Source organism: Episyrphus balteatus, chromosome 3 (genome assembly GCF_945859705.1).
Source record: "Episyrphus balteatus chromosome 3, idEpiBalt1.1, whole genome shotgun sequence".
Lineage (NCBI taxonomy): Eukaryota > Metazoa > Arthropoda > Insecta > Diptera > Syrphidae > Episyrphus > Episyrphus balteatus.
In genome coordinates this window covers 72457380-72477657 of record NC_079136.1, presented here as the reverse complement: position 1 = coordinate 72477657, position 20278 = coordinate 72457380, and the positions used below count along the sequence as shown (strand labels likewise).

The following is a 20278-nucleotide window of genomic DNA, read 5'->3' as shown; positions in this document are numbered from 1 at the left end:
TATTTTAAAAACATGATAAGTCCATGATTTCAAATTTTTCAGGAGAAGAAAAAAACGTTCTATTTTCTTTTGTTAAGTGCAGCAAAATGTATAAAAAAATATATTTTGTAGAACTTTTAACTAGCTACAGAATATCGTTTGGTATTTACTTTTTGGACCGATCGATAGTTCAAAAGATAAAAAATAAAAACGATTTTAGACTTATCATACTTTGAAAATAAACGAATGTGAAATTAGTTTCAAAATGAATATAAATTTTTTTTTAAAGTCATTCTATCAAACAATTACATTTGGGAATAGAATATAATGTTTCGAGTAGTTATTATACTTGAAAAACGCTTTCAGCTTAAGATTTTGAGTCAGTAGTCAGCTTCTTTATGTGTAGTCAATTACTCATAAAAAAGTTGCTGTTTATTTTCAAAAGATGATAAGTCCGGGACTTTTATCATGTTTTTACAATAAATTTTTTTTTCGCTTAGCTGTAAAATCGAATACAGGCTGAATAGATGCTTCATATTTTTAAGGCAAGTGTGGTTATCCCCCAAGAACATATTCAGTTAAAAAAAACGAATTTTGAAAAAAAGTGGACTTATCAGATTTTGAAAATAAACGATTCAATTAGAACTGTCATTGAGTGCCAAACGAACAGTTTCAGAATCGTTCGAATGAATTCCGGAGGGTCCCGGACGACCAAACGAAAACGCTATTACTCTTTTACAATATACAAGGGAAGGGTGGTACGCAAAGTTTTGATAGTTAACGATCGACTGAAGTAAATAAAAAGAAAGGTAGGCCTAAAAACTCCTGGTACAAGCAAATGCAAAAACACCAGCATTCAGTTGGCCTCAGAAACGGAACAATACAAAACCGGGAGGCTTGCCGCCGATTTCTGAGGTCAACCCGGCGAACCCCACAGGCGGATCACTAGTGTGAAGCAGTAACGTGGGAAGGTTATGATCCCTTCGACATCGAGATCATAACAGCGCCGAGAAAAAGGAAGAAGAAGAACTATCGACTGAAGTAATTTTGTTGAACGAGTATTAAGTTTCCAAATAATCAAATATAAAGCTCACTTTAATATTTACCTGAATACTGAGTTCTACATATTTCACCATACCAAAAACCAATTTAATAATCAGTTTATATTTTATGGTTGGTAAACTCAACTTATTGGTAGGCTGAAATATGTTTGTAGAATTTAGTTGTTGTTGTATTTTTTTTTTTTTTATAATTAAGATTTTTAAAAATAATATATTAATAATTTTAACTATATGGCTGTAAGATACCAAAAGATTTGCCTAGATTTTTTAAGGAAATAAAATGCATGACGGGGACGCACGTACTTGCCCTTGCAGCTCAAAGCACTTTTATATTAGTTAACTTGTAGATTTTTTGAACTGTATTCATATATGTAAATTTTAAAGAAATTTGGTTGATTTACGGGAAGAGCTAACATGACCTTTTTTTTTTTTTTTTAATTTTGACTTTTTTTTTTTGAGAAAAACCAAAAATGCAATTATATTACAATTGTATTAATTATTACGTTTGCAAAGTCGGGTGGCCCGACCAAATATCGAAAAAAAAAATTTTTGGTCCACACTATCATTGAATAATTATATATAGAAGTGACACCGATAGTTTCTAGCGCTACAGAATTTTATTTTTTTCGGCAATTAGATGTACTAAAAAATCTCCAGAGAGAATGGGGCTTGTCTTAGAAAATTATTTTTCCAAAAATTTGTTTTTAAAAAAGGAAATTTCACTAATACAAACGTAACAAAACAAATATCAAATAAAAATAAATTGTATCGACACGTCGACATCCTATAATAGAAAAAAAATAAGGAAATTTTACTCACACATAAAACATAAAACAAATATCAAACAAAAATAAATCGTATCGACACATCGACATCCTATAAATGAAAAAATAAAATAAGGAAATTTTACTCATACATACAAAATTACACAAATATCAAACAAAAATATTGAAAAGTTAGTTGACATTATAAATGTATCCATAGTAACTCGAAACTAAAAACAAGAAATTTTTTATTAACGACAAGAATTTGAACAAAATTAAATATTATTGTTGTATATCCTAGGCACTTTATAGTTTATAGGGCATGAAAGTTACCCTTGTTTCAATAGTCCTATTAGCGTAGGTGGCAAGGTGATTGCTCTTTAATTTTGCTTTCTGAGTTCGTATCCCCACAGAGATTGCTATTTTTTTATATTATATTTTGTTTTGGAATATTATGAAATGCGTAACAATAAGAGCCTTTTTTTGCGGAATCGAAACTTAAGCATTTAATTACAACATAAATCTTTATGTGACAGTTTCCCCTGAAGTAAAAATAGAGCATATACATTTATGTTCAACATGAATTATTTAAGGTTCGTTTCAGCTAATGGCCCTTAAAGAAAAAAAGAAAAACGTTAAGAAAAACTCAACGTAATATTTTAAATCAGGTAAGAGCTTAAACCAATAAGTCGATTTGGCTCAAACTTTTTGTTTATTTTTGATTCCAAGGAGGGGAAAGTGAAATTTTTTAAAGGTACCAACTAGAGATGCTGCGAATAATGATTCGGTCGAATCCCGAACATTCGACCACGGTTATACATTCACTTACTATTACGCTATTATTACTATAATTCACCAAAACTTATCATTAGTAAATTTGATTTTCTACGAGCCTTACCAATAATCAAATTAAAGGCTCACTTAAATATTTAACTGAATTATACATATTTCCAATATAAAAAATTTAATACTCAGGTTAAAGGCTAAAGCTCGGATAAATTTAATAGTTGAGTTTCATAACCATAAAATTTAACCGAGCATTAGCTTTTAACCTGAGTTGTTTTTATACACTAGCCCAAAAAGTTAAAGGAACAAAGGAAAATTCGTGATAGCTCCAAAACAAGTAGGTACCTATTCGATAGATTTTTAGAAAAAAAAATTTAAAAATCGTTGGAAATAAATTTAAAAAAAAAATTAAAAATAAAATTGGTATGCAATTTCGTAGAAATTACTAATCCAAAAACTATTATTTTCCCAAATTTTCTTTCTGTTTTATATCTAAACTATATAAATGCTTTTGTATAAAAAAATCGTTGAAATTAAATTGGTAGTTTGGCACGGTTCTACGGTAGGTTAATTTAAAAAAATTTAAATGATTGCCCAAAAACTATTATATATTTTTTTTTTTAACAAAATCACTGGTACCGTTTTCGAGAAAATTAAACATTTCCGAAATTGGTTTATGACAGGTATCGTTATTTTTGGTAAAAAAAATTAGTTCTAAAAACCCCTATGGAGATTCTGCAAAAAATGCTTCATACGAAGTTTGATGTTAATCGGTAGATCCATTTAGCTGTTCCTTTGGGAGGTGGCAAAGTACTACTAGTAGTTTACCAGCGATTTTCAATGGAACGCACTTTCAACAAATTCAATACAAATCGTATCCACTCGGGAAGAAGAGCATGAGTAGGTAGATGATAGTACTAGATTAAACAAAAAGTCTACTATTAGCAGACTACCACCTCCAGTCGAACAGGGCTATAGTAATCCCATGTCTGATTGTTATCTCAACTTTTTTTTTGTAAGAATGCATAGCTCTTGACTATATAAAAAGCATGTAAAAGATACATTCTTCTAGTTTTAGAATCTTAGAACCAAATATGTATTTTATTTCAAATGGTGAAATAGAAAAATCATTGGAACTATCCCAAAACCACATTTTCTTGCATTTGCGATCAAAATATGCCTTTTTACCTTTTAAGTTTATTTGAACATTTTATTAATAAATATCGTTTAAATTTTAGATAACAAAAATGTTTTAATTAAAAATAAAGAAAAGTATCCAAAAATGGTATGAAAAGATTTTTTTTTTTTTTCAAAATTTAACATTTTATAAAAACTTTAAATTTTTATATAAAAATCCTTGTTCGCAAACATAAATCAGTTTAAGCAAATAAACGAGGTTGTTTCGTATTGTATAAAAATAATTTGAAATATGTATTAAAATACTTTAAAATAATGTGAAATATGGCCATATTGTATGAACTTAATCCCTACCTACTCTTGCATTATGCGGTTTAAGAAAATAGTAAGTATATGCCACAGTGCATGTGGAAAACATTCAAACAATGTGAACTACAACTTTGGCCTAGATATAATTACAAAAAGCACCCTAATTAAAATTAAATAAACACTTCTATAACTGAAGAAAATCTTCTTGTCGTTAATAAAAACAAAAAACAAAATCCTTCCAAATATACATAAGACCAAACATTCAAAAATAAATATTCAATTCAAAATAATACAAAAATTTAAAATAAATTCAATTTCAATATTACAGAAACAAAAATAAACAAACACACTACTAGCACAAAACAAAACTAATACAAATACACCAAATATAAATAATATTGTAGATGTGGTTACTTAGTAACCAAAAGTCCTTTTCAGGGATTTTTCGGCCATCGAATACACAATCCTAAAACGATTGTGGCGCTACTCCTCAAACGATTGTGGCTCCACCCCTCAAACATAGCGGACGTTTTTTCCGGTGTCACTTCTATATATAATTATTCAATGACACTATACTGACTAAAAAGATCATCAAAATCGGAGCTATTGGGCCGGGTTTCCAAGTGATATTCTTAAGCTACTCCACATGAAATAAGTTACTTGTTACAACATAGTTCTGTTAAAAGTGCAAATGGTAGCAAAAGTTATACATATTTTTGTTGCTGTAGTATTTTTTGTTCCCTTTTGGAAAATTGGTCTGTTTTTTTCTGGGTTTGGTCACTGTTTTGATTTTTACAGCTGAAATGAAATACCTTCAGTTTTTTCACTTTAAAATAGTTGTCGAATTTGAGATAAAGAACGAAGCACATACCTATAGATTGCAATCGAAATGCATGTTCTTTTTTTATTAATATTATGTTGTTAATTTTTTTTTTTTCATTCGAAATATTCGGTTCGTATTTATACCTCAAAGGTTATAGAGTTTCTGCTATAACACAGGATTAATGGAAGTATAAATGTTTTTGACTTTACCACAATTTAAATCCCCTAAACAGATGTGTTAAATATATGAAAATATACTACTACTACGATTTAATATTTTAGAATTGAAATACTCACTTGTTCAAAGAATCTCCAAAATTTAATATTTTCGACTTTAATTTCTTATCAGATGAAACCGTCTCAAATTTCTAATATGACATTCCACTTATTTCATACTTGCAATACATTTTTTATTATTTTAAGTATACTTCTGTTTTTTAAAAACTAATGCTACATTCATAGCTTAAAACTAAAAATTAAAAAAAAAAAAAAACACCTTCGATAGAACAGTTTAGGGTAATCGTTGACTTTTTCGTGAACTTCCGCGCACCTTAATACCTGGTGTATATGGCGATGAAGACGACGTTGATGAAGATGAAAATATTTTCTCCATCTTTGCATCAATAATTTGATCCTTAATCTGAACAAAGTCTAACATAAGATCCTTAGCCATGCTGGTGTAAGAGGAACTTTTCTTAAAAGTAATGATTACATTCTGGCACATTAAAAAGACATCCCTCTGAAAATCGGTTATATTTCGAATGGTTCCATTTTCAATGTGACGTTTAATGATTTGCAGATCCATTGGACGACGGCAAACTTGCTTGAAAAGTGGATTCTGTTCGTCGGTGATAGGTCGAAGGAATATCGAAGCATTTTTATTGGTTAACAAGTTATTGTAGACTGTCATTAAGGATTTTTTCCACACTTTTAGTTCCCGATCGTCACCGGAGGCTGGTGAATTTGGAATGCTGTCAATTACTGGCGTTGATGAGTATCTACGGCGAAGGCGCTGCGTTGTTGAATTGTCACTGGTGTCGTCCTCTACCAATGGACTCTCTGAACGATCACGATCTCGTAGTTTGCGTACTGCTGTCAGGGCTGGCTTAACTTCTTCTTCAGATCTTTGATCGATTTGAGAAGAAGATTCTGGTTTTTTGTTTTGAACTGGTTGTTTGCTACTATTGAATTTTTCATCTTTAAAAGATGTTGATGGTGCTTCAAAGTTAGTCGACTCATCGTCTGTATCAGGCAAACAAATGGATGTAATTGCTTCCTGAGATGTCTCGATTTCAATTTCGTTGGTTTGAGCAATCGACTCCACAGATTTGCTTTGCTCTTCCACTGTAAAAGTAGAGAGAGTATAAAGAAAATGTTTACAAAATAAAAAAACAAGTGTGAATAGAACACGTTTCAAATTCGCACCCTGAATTGTATATTTCTCTGAAGGCAAATGTGACAGCCAACCGAAACTTCCCAAACACGTTTCTTTATTTTACGTTTGAAAAAGAAATCAAATAGTTCAATAATCTTTAATGTTTCCACAAAAAAAGGAAACAAAACATATGACTGTGCAACCACAAGGTATCTTTCTTTAATTTTGGAATGAAGTTTGCAAAAAAAGAGCTTTTTGATCATGTTATTTCAAGAGGAATGTCCTCAGTTTCGGCTGCGTAAACGAGCATACAAAGTGCAAAGAAACTTTAAATGAGCTCTACAACGCAATAACACCCACTTCTCACTAAAAAAAATAAGCAACTAAAGACATGTGCTATAGGCTATAGCCTATAGAAGATATAAAAAAAAAATAAGTTCGGATAAAGCCAAATGAGTCGCTTTACATATTTGAAAGTGGTAAAAGTCACATTTTACATTCTTTTCAAAAAATAAAAATTTATTGAATGAAACACAACATTACGGATACCCGACGTTTCTGTAATTTTTTTTTGTTTAAATCGACCCATTCGCTTGCGAGAAAGTGAGAAACAAAAAAGCCTTTTATGATAGATACCGTTAATAATGATAATAGTAATAATTTTTTATTTCAAAAATCGGATCTTGTTGGAGTGGTTTTTGAATCGATATGCAAACATGCGAATTGCATCAACACACCTATTATAATTTTTGTTTTGGTAAATTTTAGCTCTAAGATTCTCTGTAAATAAATAATTTTATTTCCTTACATTTTTACCATCAACTTAGATTTTCTTTCAAAAAATTACATTGTGAGATATTTGTTGTGCATTCCGCTATAGCATTTGTTTTAGATATCTACAAATTTTTCGTATTCGAATGCTTTTGTCATTCGAAAACGAGTTAGGGAGTACGAAAATTCCACTTTGGGAATTCTCATTTCGAAGGTATGTAGTATATTTCATTCCGCTTTAGAAATAGAGAGTAAAAAATATTCATTTTAGAAATATTTTACTTTCGGGACAAATTGCAAAAATGCAAAAATTCGAGTTCAGAACACCCAAAACACCTAGAAAAGTATTGATATTAAACCAAAAAATCGATTACAGAGATTTTATAACAAAGATTCGAGTTCAGCACACCTAAAACACCTAGAAAAGTATTGTTTTGTTCTGAAATAAAACCGCTGTAAACTAGGGAAATGCTTAAAAATGGTATATAATAACACTGTGTTACAAAATAAAAATCATGTCAATTACTTTGGAAATGACTTAGCAGAGGTTGCAGGTATTACTGGTACATCATATTTCGGCACTTGAAATTTTTCGTAGACCCTCAAAATTTCAAGTTATCGTCAAAAAACCGTTTTTCAATGTTTTCAGATTTCAACGATTTTTTACTCAGCCAATAAAACTGTTTATAAAAAAAAATTTTCAAAACACAAAATGAAGCTTAAAACGGTCTCCGAACTCTAAAAAACGTGAAAAAATGTTGTACTTTGAGATTCAGCCCATAAAATCTACACCCAATTTGGTGTTTGAGCATAATAAAAAATTTTTTTCAAAAAGAACAAGTACTCCTCTGTTTAGAACTGTAAAAAAAATCTGAAATTGACCGAAAAATGGATGAGTAAAAAATCGTTGAAATCTGAAAACATTGAAAAACGGTTTTTTGACGATAACTTGAAATTTTGAGGGTCTACGAAAAATTTCAAGTGCCGAAATATGATGTACTCAGTAATACCTACAACCTCTGCTAGGTCATTTCCAAAGTAATTGACTGAGACCTATTGTTTATCGTTAAAACGTTTGAGTGCAAAAGTGAAAGATAATGCTCGTAAAATGATAACATTGTAAATAGGTGATTTAGGGATTTTATATCACACTTGCATACAAAAACATCATAATCATCTAGTGTTGCCGAGTCGAATTGGAAAAATAACATAAAAACTTAAAAGATTTCAATATTTGATATAATTTACCTTGTATCGCTGGAGTATCATTGCTCTTTTTTGGTTTTACATCAACTTTCCCATCATTCGATTCATCATCAGTTGGAATAATAATAACATCTGAACTATCACTCATCGAATCTTTTCTATTATCCAAACTCGATGGTTGTTCAGTTTTAATAATTTCAACATCATCATCTATCTGCGGAGCTTCCACCTCTCCACCATCTTCTTTAACTTCCTCCTTCATCTTATCTGATACAATTTCTGCTTCCGGTTGGCTATCTTCTTCATCAATTACCATTGGCGATTCCGTAGGAGTATCTTGAACAACAACAATTGATACATCATCTTTAATTTCTGTTACAACAACTGATGGCGGTTTATCATCTTTAGTGTTGTTGCTTGTATGTGATGATAGAGGAACATTATCGCTAGAATCATCACTTGATATTGTTTCTATTTTATCTGTATCAACTTTGGTTTTATCTTCTTCTTCTTCTGAAGAAGGTGGTTTTTCTTCTTTGACATCGATTTCTTCTACTTTAGAAGCCTTTTTCTCATCAGATTCAACTTCTTTTTCTTCTTTTATATCCTTAATTTCTGTCTTAGTAATAGCTTCCTCCAAAACTTCCTTCTCTTCGATTTTAGGGTTTTTTGAATCATCAACCAAATCCCCACTTTCTTCTGGCTTAACATCCAACTGATCATCATCAACTTCTTGATTTTCATCCATTAAAGATTCAACACCCTCTAATATCGATTCTTCTTCAAGAATCGCCGGATTTAAGATACCATGATTATTTGTAAGTATCTCAGCCAATTCATCAATATTATCAGGCATTAAATTCTTAAAGACTTCCATAAGTTGCTGCTCCTCTTCTTTTGTCGGTGTCAATGTTCCATCTTCCATTGGTTCATCTTCTTCGAGAGGTTCATCTGTTTCAGTGTTAACATCAGGAGATGCATCATCAACCTGAGGAGCAGTTGACTTTATCTCATCAAAGAGTTGCTTATTTTGTTGAGGAGCAGGCGGCTGATCTTTTGGAAGAGCTTTATTCTTTTCCAAAAGCATGGATAAAGTCGGAGCCGACTGAGAAGGGCTTAAAGCAGCCTGGGCAGGAGTTTGGTGCCTCTCACCAGGTCCTGGCCCAGTTAGAGGCTTTGAAAGTGGAGCATTTTGAAAGCTAGAAGACTGTTGTAATAAAGAAGGTGCAGAAACAGTGGAACTAACAACTCCTGTGAGTAGATTTGTAATTGTTGGAGCGTTAACTCTGACAGTGCTTGTGGTAGGAGTTGTGGCAACCACTGAAGATGGGGAACTAGATTTAAGAAGAGAAGAAAGCAAAGGAGAAGTTCCTTGAGGTTTACAAGTCTCGTCAATGTCCATGTCTTGGTCTTGTTTTACAGGAGTCGTCATTTGTTGTTGTTGAATATGAAACTGTTGTTGACCTTGACGCCAATTTCTTGAAGACATTTCAACTTGTCCACCAGACATTTGTTGTTGTTGTTGTTGTTTTCTAGCTCTAGCTTTTCGATCCTGCTCCTGCTCTCGTTCAATTTCCATCCACATTGCTCTAATTTGTTCCTCATTGGAATTACCAGTTTGTAAATGAACAACATCTGTATAAAGTTTAGCATAAGTTTCTTGTTGTTCGCGGATTTCTGATTTTAACTCTTGAATGCGTTCCTCGGTGAGACGACGCAAAATAGAGTCTGTTGGTGTTTCGGCAATGCTTGGAGCTGCTGCAGCATTGTCAGATGTTGTTCGTTTTTTGCGCTTTGGTGTTTCAACATTTTCTAATAACTCACCGTATTTAACAGCGCATAGTTTTTGTGAAAACCAATCGGGTGGGTGGTTGGTGCCGCATAAAAGTTTTAAGGAGCGACTGACAGTCATCCAGTTTTGGTCGCCGCTGCATGATACAGCTGAGGCTAAACATAGTTGTTCACGTTTTGACCATTTGTCGAGAGCAATGCGATTGGGTATTGATCGGTCTTGAAGGGAAGTCATTATTTATTTGAAATTTTGTGGGTGTTTTTTTTATTATTTTGAGAATTATTTGATGGAATTAAAATTTATTTTGGAAATTTTTTCAACAAAACAAAATGGAATGTCAAAATTGATGGTTTGACAACAATACAGCGGCTGTTTTCAGTTGTACCAACATGTGATTGTGACTTTTTGTTTGACACAGTCCGAAACTCCGAAAAAGAAATGTTCAAATTAGAGTTGTTCAGTGAAAAATATTCAAGAATTTTCTTTTTTTCTTTTTTCGGTGTTATTAGCTGCGTTCCTTCCTAAGTTGAAGTATGGATTTGGCTATTTTAAAAGGGGTATTCACGATTCGATGCAAATGGTCTTGTATTGTTGTAAAAGTGCAAAAGTGTAACATTTTCTTAAAATAAAACAACCAAATATACAGACTACAATTTTTTTTACACTTTTACACTTTTGCTATACCCCAACCCTATTGCAAAAATAAAATACAATGGTGTAAAATTTGTCTATTATAGTTGTAGTAGTAGAAAACAAAATTTTGCATTTTTACACTTTTTTGTTACACCGGATCGTGAATACCCCTAATATATATGAACCTTGAAAAAGTGCTTAACATTTAGCTTTACCAACCACCGATTTCAGAAGATAAAATATATTGAACAACGCATTAAATATTTGTGCAACTATAACCCTTACGGCCATTATTCACTAGTTTAAAAAATACATCTGGATGTAAAGAAATTGAAATGTCAAAAATAAATCCAAATCCATAATATTCACTATCTCACAGAGAAAAAAATAGTAATTTTTAACTATTTTTTAATTATTTTCATAGTTAAAATCGTGATAACTATTTTGGATTTGGATTTATTTTTGACATTTGACAATTTTACATCCAGATGTATTTTTTCAACTAGTGAATAATATGGCTGTTATATATTCAATGAGGGATTCTCTATAAATGAAACGGTTTTCCATTTTACCTACCAGGTTTACCCAGAAATAACGTCCTAACACCAACCAACGTTTCAGTTTCGGGAATAGCCTGTTTTCACTAGAGCCCAAATGAGATATTTTTGCAAATTATCCCATTTCGAATGCCAAATAAAATTGAATTTGAACTGGCCTAATTTGCTATAGTGAAAACTGGCTATACAATTACAACTGAAGCTACATTTTAGGATTTTCATTTCAGCTCAAATGAGATAATTTCGCAAATTAGTTTAGTTCAAGTTTCAAGTTAATTTTTTTTTCTATACGATTTGACATTCAAAATAATTATCTCTGAAAAAAGAGGCCCTCTGTTCTGTAACTTTTTCACTGCCGATAAAGGTTTTTGAACGTCCATAAAATTAATTTTCTTCGATTAATAAAACAAATCTTCTTTCAAGTTCAGAATTTATAGAAATATGATTTATCTTGTTGAATTTTATTTTTTTTCTATAGAATTTGGCATTCGAAATGAGATAATTTGCAATTACCTCATTTGGGCTCTATTGAAAACAGGCTATTAAGGATTTTATATTCATTCAAAAATTGTATCTCCAGTGATAAAAGTTATGCTGGATTTACATAATATGTCTACATGCAGAAAAGTAAAGGGGGATAGATATAATACCTGAAATTCGTACGTATGAAGGAGAGGCCGAGTGGGTTGAGTGGCGGACTGCCACCAAGTAGGTACGAAGTTCGATTCTTGGGTGTGGTAAAAAAAATTATATACTTTTAAAATTATTATCAATATATATACTAAAAACTTATGGAATAATAAATATATTTTCAAGTCAAAAGATAAAATTCATGATTTAAAATCAAATAAAAAAGAATTCTTTTTTGTTTATGTAGTTGTTTTTTTAATTTCGATAAGACATGTATTAAAGAGCTATACAAGCTCTTCCGAAGCTATCTGTCAAATCTCAAAGCTTCGGTAGAGCTTCGGTAAAGCTTCGTTTAAACTTCTTATAGAGGGTCAAACTTGTATAACGTTCTCCTTTTTCCATGCCAAACAACCTTACTAAAGTTTAAAAGAAGCTGAAATGTAGCTTTTGTAATACCTTAACCGAAGCTGAAATGTTAGTTGGGATGTCTGCACTATCATCTACTCTCTCTCTATCCAACATCAGTGGTTCTTAAATGCTGTGTCTCCTTTCAATGCAGATCTGGAAATACAGACGTATGTAAATCCAGCATTAAAGAGCAGGGGCACGGGCTATGAACATTGACCTACTATATATGGACTGCTAGCCGTTTGACTTTTCCATAGAAAAATTGAAAAAAAATGATTCCACATCTTTCTAGCTCTACTAGCGGTATAACCTTAGTCGGCGAAAAGAGGAAACTTTTAGTGAATGACATCTGTCGTTAAAAGGTAGTGCTTTCTCTGTTTTTCTATATTTGTTCCTTTCGCACTTCGTCAAAAATGTTGCACTTATTCTCCGCTTTTTTTTAGGGCGCTAGTATCGCGAAGAAACAAGTGGAACCAACCTGAATATGCTTCTAGCAGTCCATATATATTAAGTCAATGGCTATGAAAGCATTTACTATTTTTCTTATGTATATCACCCAATTTTTTGAATACTTTGCCACCTTCAAACGAACACGTCTTTTTCTGCAACTGGAGTTTCAAAACTTACTCAAACAAACCTTAAAATCTTTTTCCTGGCAATGCCATTTTTCCTTATTTATACTATTTTGACATTCCTCTTTTTTGACTTATAGCAAGAAAGAAAGAAAAGAAAATATATTTAAGGAATGGAGGTTCTTGTTTTCCCGCAGGATTTTTAATTCACAATTTTTTTTTTGTTGCTTTAAAACAATTACAAATTACACAAAAAATTCCAATGCCTTGTTAGATATAATACTTAACAACTTAACTCAATTATTTATATAAGTAAACTATATAAAAATGCTACCGTCAACAGGTTTATTTAAAACAATTATTTGTCCATTCTATCACGGCGGCGAAGGCGTCTCATGTTTACGACCTTACTGTCATTTTAAACATGTTCGTAAAGGTAAAATTAAGATAATAATTTCATAATTAAAAGAAATCAATATAAAATATAAACTTTAGATGATCCAAATGCTGAAACAACAAAAGCTCCCGAATACACAGCTTCAACAAAACAACCCAAATTACTAACACTCACCGAACCTGCACCAAAAAAGAAAAAATTAGAATACACTCCCAATGAACCGGGAATTAATATTAGGAAGAAGTCATCTTCTTCAAATAAGGTAATCATTGAAACAAATGCTCCAGTTTATGTTCCATCGGAATCATTGCAAACTACTGCCGCAAATATTGCAAATATTGATTTAAATGATTGCGATGAAGAACTTAATGAATTATCTGGAATTATTGATGATGATCAATTCGAGAAAGATGATGAAACTCCATCTCCGACAAAAGAAAAGGTAATTGAAATAAAAAAAGAACCTAATTTGTCTCCGTTGCGAATTGAAGAGGAAACTCGTCCTTCTTCTGATTCAGTTGTAGTTAAAACTGAACCTTTAGATGAAGTAATTACTATTAAAAAAGAACCTTTAGATGAGGTTAAGATTAAAATTGAAAAAGAAAATCCTCCGAGTGAGGTGAAAATTGTATCAAAGGAAGTTTCTTCCAAAACAAGTAGTAATCGATCCCATCGTGAGAATGGTGTATCTTCGTCTTCTTCTCGTTCCAAACATAAGAAAAGTAGCAAGGAACGGGAAAGTAGTAGTAGGAAACATACCTCATCTAAAGAAAGTCGTTCTAGCAAAGACAAAACGACAGAGAGGGATAAAAAAGAAAAGGACCATGAGAAAAAGGACCATGATAAAAAAGAGTCTGAAGAGATTCGTTCCAAAAAGGACCATGATAAGAAAGAGTCTGAAGAGATTCGTTCCAATAAAGAAAAGATTATAGATAAGCAAATAAAGAAATCATCCTCATCTTCAACATCGAATGGGCATCATCGACATTCTTCGTCGTCGTCATCGTCATCACATCACAAGCACAAGTCTTCTTCGACTTCTTCAAACAGTCTTTCAGAGACCAAAGATCGAAGTAAAAAAGTCAGTACTCATAAAACCTCATCATCATCGAATAAACCCCATTCATCATCCAGTTCAACATCATCAAAGCCAATTCCTAAAAAGGACTCTGCGCAAGAAATAAGTCCAATTAAAAAACCATCACTTCCACCACCAATAACATCGAATGATGATAATAATCACTTTGATGATTTAGGATTAGAAAATTTAGAACAATTATTTCCAACATCTGAAGAAGATATACGAAAAGAATGTGAAATGATTTATGATCAAGTTGAACAACAATTTGCATCTATGCATAAATCTGGATCACCAGAGCCGCCGACTCCATCGAAAAGAAAAGTTTCATGTGATGAGGAGGATGAGAAATATCCAGGATTGTTGCAGCAGAAGAAGAGGGTGGCTAGGGAGAATTCGATAAATGCAAAACCATTATTTCAGATTCCTGCGAGGAAACCAAGTCATATGCAAAATGCAATGAAGGTAATTCTAAATTTGAGTTTCATTTGTTTAACTAAAAAATATAACTTTTTACACTTTTGCAGGTTCTTATTACACATGTTTTTTTTTTGGGATTATTCTGCATTATAAGTTGTTTCAAAGTGCAATTTTATACTGACCCTGCGGAGTAATCCTAAATAATTTGTATCTTAATTAAAAATATTTTAACTCCTTGCGAAGTCAAGATTTTAGAAACAAACTAGTCTAATTCCATGTTTGTCCACTCAAAATTTTTGTTTGGGGGAGCCTAAAAATTGCCGAGGATTTCAAAGGCTGAGAGGGTTTAAGCCACACTGCACCAACATTCGCAGTGACCTTGAGATGATCATATTCCCTCTACTGTCACATCTTTCAAAAATGTTTTTATTTTTGATTCTCGGTCTGATTTATGTTTTTGTTAGCAGGCGAGGTTAAATTTCGGAGGCAAGATACCCTCGCCAATCCGGCGACCTTAATGCCGTGCATGGGGGGCATGCCATGTCCCTGGAACTTAACATTCCTTCTTTCCTTTTCCAAACATTTCCTCTCAATTTTCTACCTCTTCCTTTTCCTGCCTAGCCGATCTATCGACACCTCCTCCGCTTTTCTTGTCTAGGAATAAAATGAAAATTAGAAAAATAAAAAAAAAACATTTTTTTATAGGAACTTTTATACAAAATATGATCTAAAGTATTCAAAAGTCATTTTTGTTTTCAAAAAACGAGACAAATGATGTTTTTTTGATTTGCAACCATTTCTTGAAGTGGATAAAAGATTGCTGTTTGAATTTTAGAAACAAAATAAAAAATAGTGGATTTAAGAAACAAAATGGTATTTTATATGAAAGTTGCTATACAAAAATATTTTTTGAATATTTCCTAAACTCGAGGTAGACAAACGATGATTTTTGGTGTGTATCAAGAACTCTAATTGAACAATGCATTGCAATTGTTTTTGTAAGTCAGTTTCAAAATTTGAGCGTTTTAGACGATTTTTCTAATTTCAGACTTCCTATAAAAGCTTTTTTAGACAACAAAGGATCAGTAAGATTCTTACCGAGCCTAATAGAAAACGAGCGTTCTCAATTCGAATTTTAATGAAATCAAAATCTTAAATTGTTCAATGTTAATTTAGTATGTTCATTAACATATGTATTTTCAGTCCGTTTATAACCGCCAAGAACAAGTTAGAAAAGCGCAAGAAGAAAAAGCTGCCGCTATAAAAGAAGCTGAAGAGAAAGTACGCGAGGCAAATGAAGCCTTACGCAAAATTCAACAAAAGGAATTAACACCGATAATACCAAAAAGTTACCTACAACCATCCAAACCTAGTGGTATGTGATTTAATTTTCAATTTTATACAAAACCAAATTTGATTAAATTAATTTAAATTACAGGTCGAACAATAACCCCAGTTGCAAATATTATAGCACTCGAAAGAGCTAGGAAAAAAGTTGAAGAATTAAAAGCTGAACGAATGCGTGCATTTACGCCTTCTCAAACTGCACCAAAAACAACTGGTCGAGTTGCACATATATCAACAAATGCAACAAAGGTGAATATCTTGAGTAAATATTAAAGCATATTAATTTGTAAGATGATTTTTTTCTTTTTCAAGGTTGTTCCACCAAAACCTCCAGTACTTGAACCAGAATCCACAAAAATTTCCTACAATATTCGTATGCAATACTATGAGATTATGGTTAAACATTGCAATGCAATTTATCCAAATACAGCAGATGCATGGGATCGGGTAAGTTCAAATAACCCAAAGTTATATTTTAGTAATTTATTTTCTCTCCCCTAGGCCCAATCTGAAGAGTTGGCTGTATTTAAAAAGTGTAGCACTCCTGTTATATACAAAAATAGCGCTATGTTAGCAATAAACAAACTTAGAAAAGAATCTATAGGTACGAGTATAATGAACTTTTTTTAGATCTTCAAACTAACAAATAATAATTATTTCAGAAGCAGGAAATAAAACCCCAGACAGTAATAAGGTCATATCGCATGAAGTTATTTTAGCTGGCAAGTTGGCTAAAAGTACTTCATGGAGTGTCGCTAAAAAAATGTAAGTTACAAAAAGGAACATGTTTTTCATTACTTATTTTAATACTTGAACACCGTGTATCACATTGTTACTTACTTATCAATTCTTCTATGTCGAATTGATAAAACACAAAAATGGTTTGGATATCAGCCTTTAATAATTGAACATTCTTTAAATGTAAAAAATTTATAAGGTTTGAAAACCTTATAAAAAAAGAGAGTTTTTTCAGCAAAAAAAAAAAAAATTGAAAATTGTTCTTAGTTTTCAATTAAGATAACCAAAATGATTTCTTTTTGGGTTAGTCGCTAACGAGAAAGTAACAAATCAAGAAAACGGTTAAACAAGTACCGTTAATAGCGGTTGAAAAAATATTATTTTTTTTTTTAAAGTACACGTATTTTATTTAATCAAAATCGTAAGAGCCGTTTTCTGCAAAAACATTTTTTTTTTATCCTTACAAAAAAATTCCATTTTCCTTCTAGGGAATCCTGAGCTACCAAGGTTGATGCAAATCGCCTTCAGTAGTTTAATCCGTAGTAAGAGTTATGGACAGATATAGCGAAAACCATTTTTAGGAATTTTCCAACATCGTAATTTCATCCTATCACAAGTAAAAAACGAGGATGTGAATAGTTTTTTTTTTAAATTTATTTTTCTGACAAAAAATGTATGCTAAGCTTAAAAAACTTAAAGAAAATTTTAATGTGTTTGAAAACTCTCAAGTTTTCTGTTACTTACCTTTTCTATTTATAAATTCATCACTATGCCAATTCAATTAGACTTCTAAATCTGCACATGAGTGTAATGAATTACGGCAATGCATAATGGGAATTTATCCCTCTAATGAGATAGATTAGATCTCTAGAATGTGATCGATCTCATATTTGTGAGGTTTGTCCCAGAACGATTTTAAATACGAATGCTAGCAAAAGCTCAAAATAATTAAATTTGACCATGAGGTAAATGCTGAATTCACAAACGCATCACTGCTTTTGCATCACAGCTTTTTGTATGGAAAGAAAACACTATCTTGCCTACAAAACACAACCGTTGCACCAGAAATATTTTTGATGCTCATTTTTGAGGCGTAAATGAACTTAGACGAAACATTTCGCAAACTGTGCACTTTCGAGAAATTGACAAAGCCTCCAAGAGTTTTATTGTCATGAAAAAGTCCATCTCTGCTTAGCCATTCGGACTGGGCAGTAAACTGCAGATTTCTTGCCTTGCACTTTCATGGAGTGTCGGTCGTGCCAAGAATTTATTTTGTATGTATTTATTTATCATCGAATTGGTTTTAACAAAAAACGGCAGGACCTAGAAGTAACCGTTAACACTTAAGCAAATATTTTATTTTTGTGATTTATTTCCTCTATGAGGATAAATGGCTTTCCTAATCATCGATTTAGCTCCTGGGGAGAGTCGTTTTGTTGTGTTTTTTGTGAAAACGACTTGTGTATGAAAAAACAAATAAGAAGTATGTTTTTTTTAAAGAGGAAGAATTACGTGACCGTGACAGAAAAAGATTCGAATTTATAATCGAAAATTTGAGACACAAGAATAATTTAAACCAACCAAAAGAGTAGTGGTCTTGACTAATCCAACATTTTCGAAATATTCCGTTCATGGTGGTGCTTTCCCATTTTTATATGAGTTTAAAATATTTTTAAATATCTAAATGGCCTCAAACATTTCGAGTAATGTATACTTTTTGTTTATTAGAAAAAAAGAATCATCACTAAGTGGAGAACCGTTTGATAGATTACCAGGTAATTAAAAGGAAAATATAACTATCTAGCAGTTTAAATAATGAAAATTTATTTTTAAAAAGGTGATAAGGCCTACGATATGATTTATGAGCTTCGACTCACAGATGAACAACTGACATCAAATGGTTATCCAAGACCAGGCCTAGTGAATGGAACAGCAATTATTTCAAATACAAGAACACAAATTCGTCGTCATAATGAAAATGAAAGATATTGCCGACGTTGTTCCAAGGTATTTGATTTGTCAATGTATGATTCACCAGCTGTAGATGAGTGCAACTATCATCCAAAGAGTACAGGTTATAGAAGAGGTACGATTTAATCATTTAAACAAACCTATATATAAATATATTTAGAATAATTTGTGTCATTCATAGGTTTCGCTGATAATCAACACAGATGCTGCCAACAACCAGCTGGTACACCGGGTTGCTCTTACGCCAATTATCATGTTTCTGAAGAAATAAATGTAGACAGTCTCAAAGGTTATATGACAACAATAGATAAAGGCGAAGATTATGTATCCACCAAAAAGGATATCTATGCCTTGGATTGTGAAATGTGTTATACAACTCATGGAATTGAACTAACACGTGTAACAGTAGTTGATATCAATGCTCGTACTGTCTATGATGCCTTAGTTAAACCTGATAATAAAATTGTAGACTATAATACAATGTAAGACATGAATGATAATTTATTTGGGATCCCAATTACTTTTATTTGTTTATTTTTTCAGATACTCAGGTATTACTGAACAAATGATGGAAAACGAAACACGATCCTTGCGGGACGTACAAGGTATTCTCTTATCGATGTTTCATTCAAAAACAGTGCTTATTGGCCACAGTCTAGAGAGTGATCTTAAAGCATTGAAATTAATTCATAGTGTAGTTGTGGACACCTCAGTTTTGTTCCCTCACAAAATGGGACCGCCTAAGAAAAGAGCACTCAAAACATTATGCATTGAGAATTTAAAACGAATTATTCAAGAAGATGGTAATTTTATTTTTACATTTCAATTAATAATTTAATTACATTTTTGTTGTTTTATTTGGAATTTCATAGAAGCCGGACACGACAGTGCCGAAGACGCAGAGGTTTGCATTCAGTTGGTTAAATTTTATCTAAGAAATCGCATCAGTTGAACCTAATTTAATAAAAAAACAATAATATTTAGTTTTAAAATAAGTTCATTAATAATATCAATCTTATTATTTAAGTGGTGAGAAATAATTTATTTGCTTAAAATAATATTTTTGTTTTAAGATTTGCTTATTTGTGTTTTTTTTTTACCTGCAAGAAAGCACACTTAATGATTATAGTACATATATTTAATTATGTACAAATATGGAATCAAAATTAGTTATTGGAATCGAATAATAAAATCAAGAAATCAAAAAGTTGTAATTTTTTTAAATTTTATTTACATGTAAAAGAGTTATAAGACCTGAAAATGAACATAAATATACATACACTGCCGCTCACATGAATAACGCTCATACATTATTGTAATATAATTGTTACCCTCAAAAATCAAAAAGTTTTTCATCGCGATAATGATGAAGGATCAAATGAGTCTATACCAAAATTGGATGGAAGGGTGTTTTTCGCGGGAGAAAGGGAGGGGGCGACATCAAAATAAAGTCAAAACGATTACTATAGGAATAGTTGTTGCAGATTCAACGCAAGCGTGTTTTTTTTTGTTTTGTAAAGAAAAG

The 20278-nt window shown here is 31.7% G+C and overlaps 2 protein-coding genes across 2 annotated transcripts; one reads left to right on the top strand and one right to left on the bottom strand.

Moving 5' to 3' along the window:
- Window positions 1-5259: 5259 nt before the first annotated feature.
- LOC129914865 (bromodomain-containing protein 8) lies at window positions 5260-10375 on the bottom strand. Its single transcript, XM_055994285.1, has 2 exons — window positions 8253-10375; window positions 5260-6202 (listed from the first exon to the last, which is right to left on the bottom strand). The coding sequence occupies exons 1-2, from the start codon at window positions 10234-10236 to the stop codon at window positions 5370-5372; spliced, it is 2817 nt and encodes a 938-aa protein (XP_055850260.1). The 5' UTR covers window positions 10237-10375; the 3' UTR covers window positions 5260-5369.
- Window positions 10376-12956: 2581 nt separating this feature from the next.
- Window positions 12957-19835, top strand: LOC129915314 (RNA exonuclease 1 homolog). The gene is made up of 12 exons (XM_055994802.1): window positions 12957-13238; window positions 13298-14742; window positions 15901-16072; window positions 16136-16293; window positions 16357-16491; window positions 16546-16648; window positions 16707-16809; window positions 18511-18557; window positions 18620-18868; window positions 18935-19235; window positions 19297-19556; window positions 19626-19835. The coding sequence occupies exons 1-12, from the start codon at window positions 13130-13132 to the stop codon at window positions 19703-19705; spliced, it is 3162 nt and encodes a 1053-aa protein (XP_055850777.1). The 5' UTR covers window positions 12957-13129; the 3' UTR covers window positions 19706-19835.
- Window positions 19836-20278: the final 443 nt, after the last annotated feature.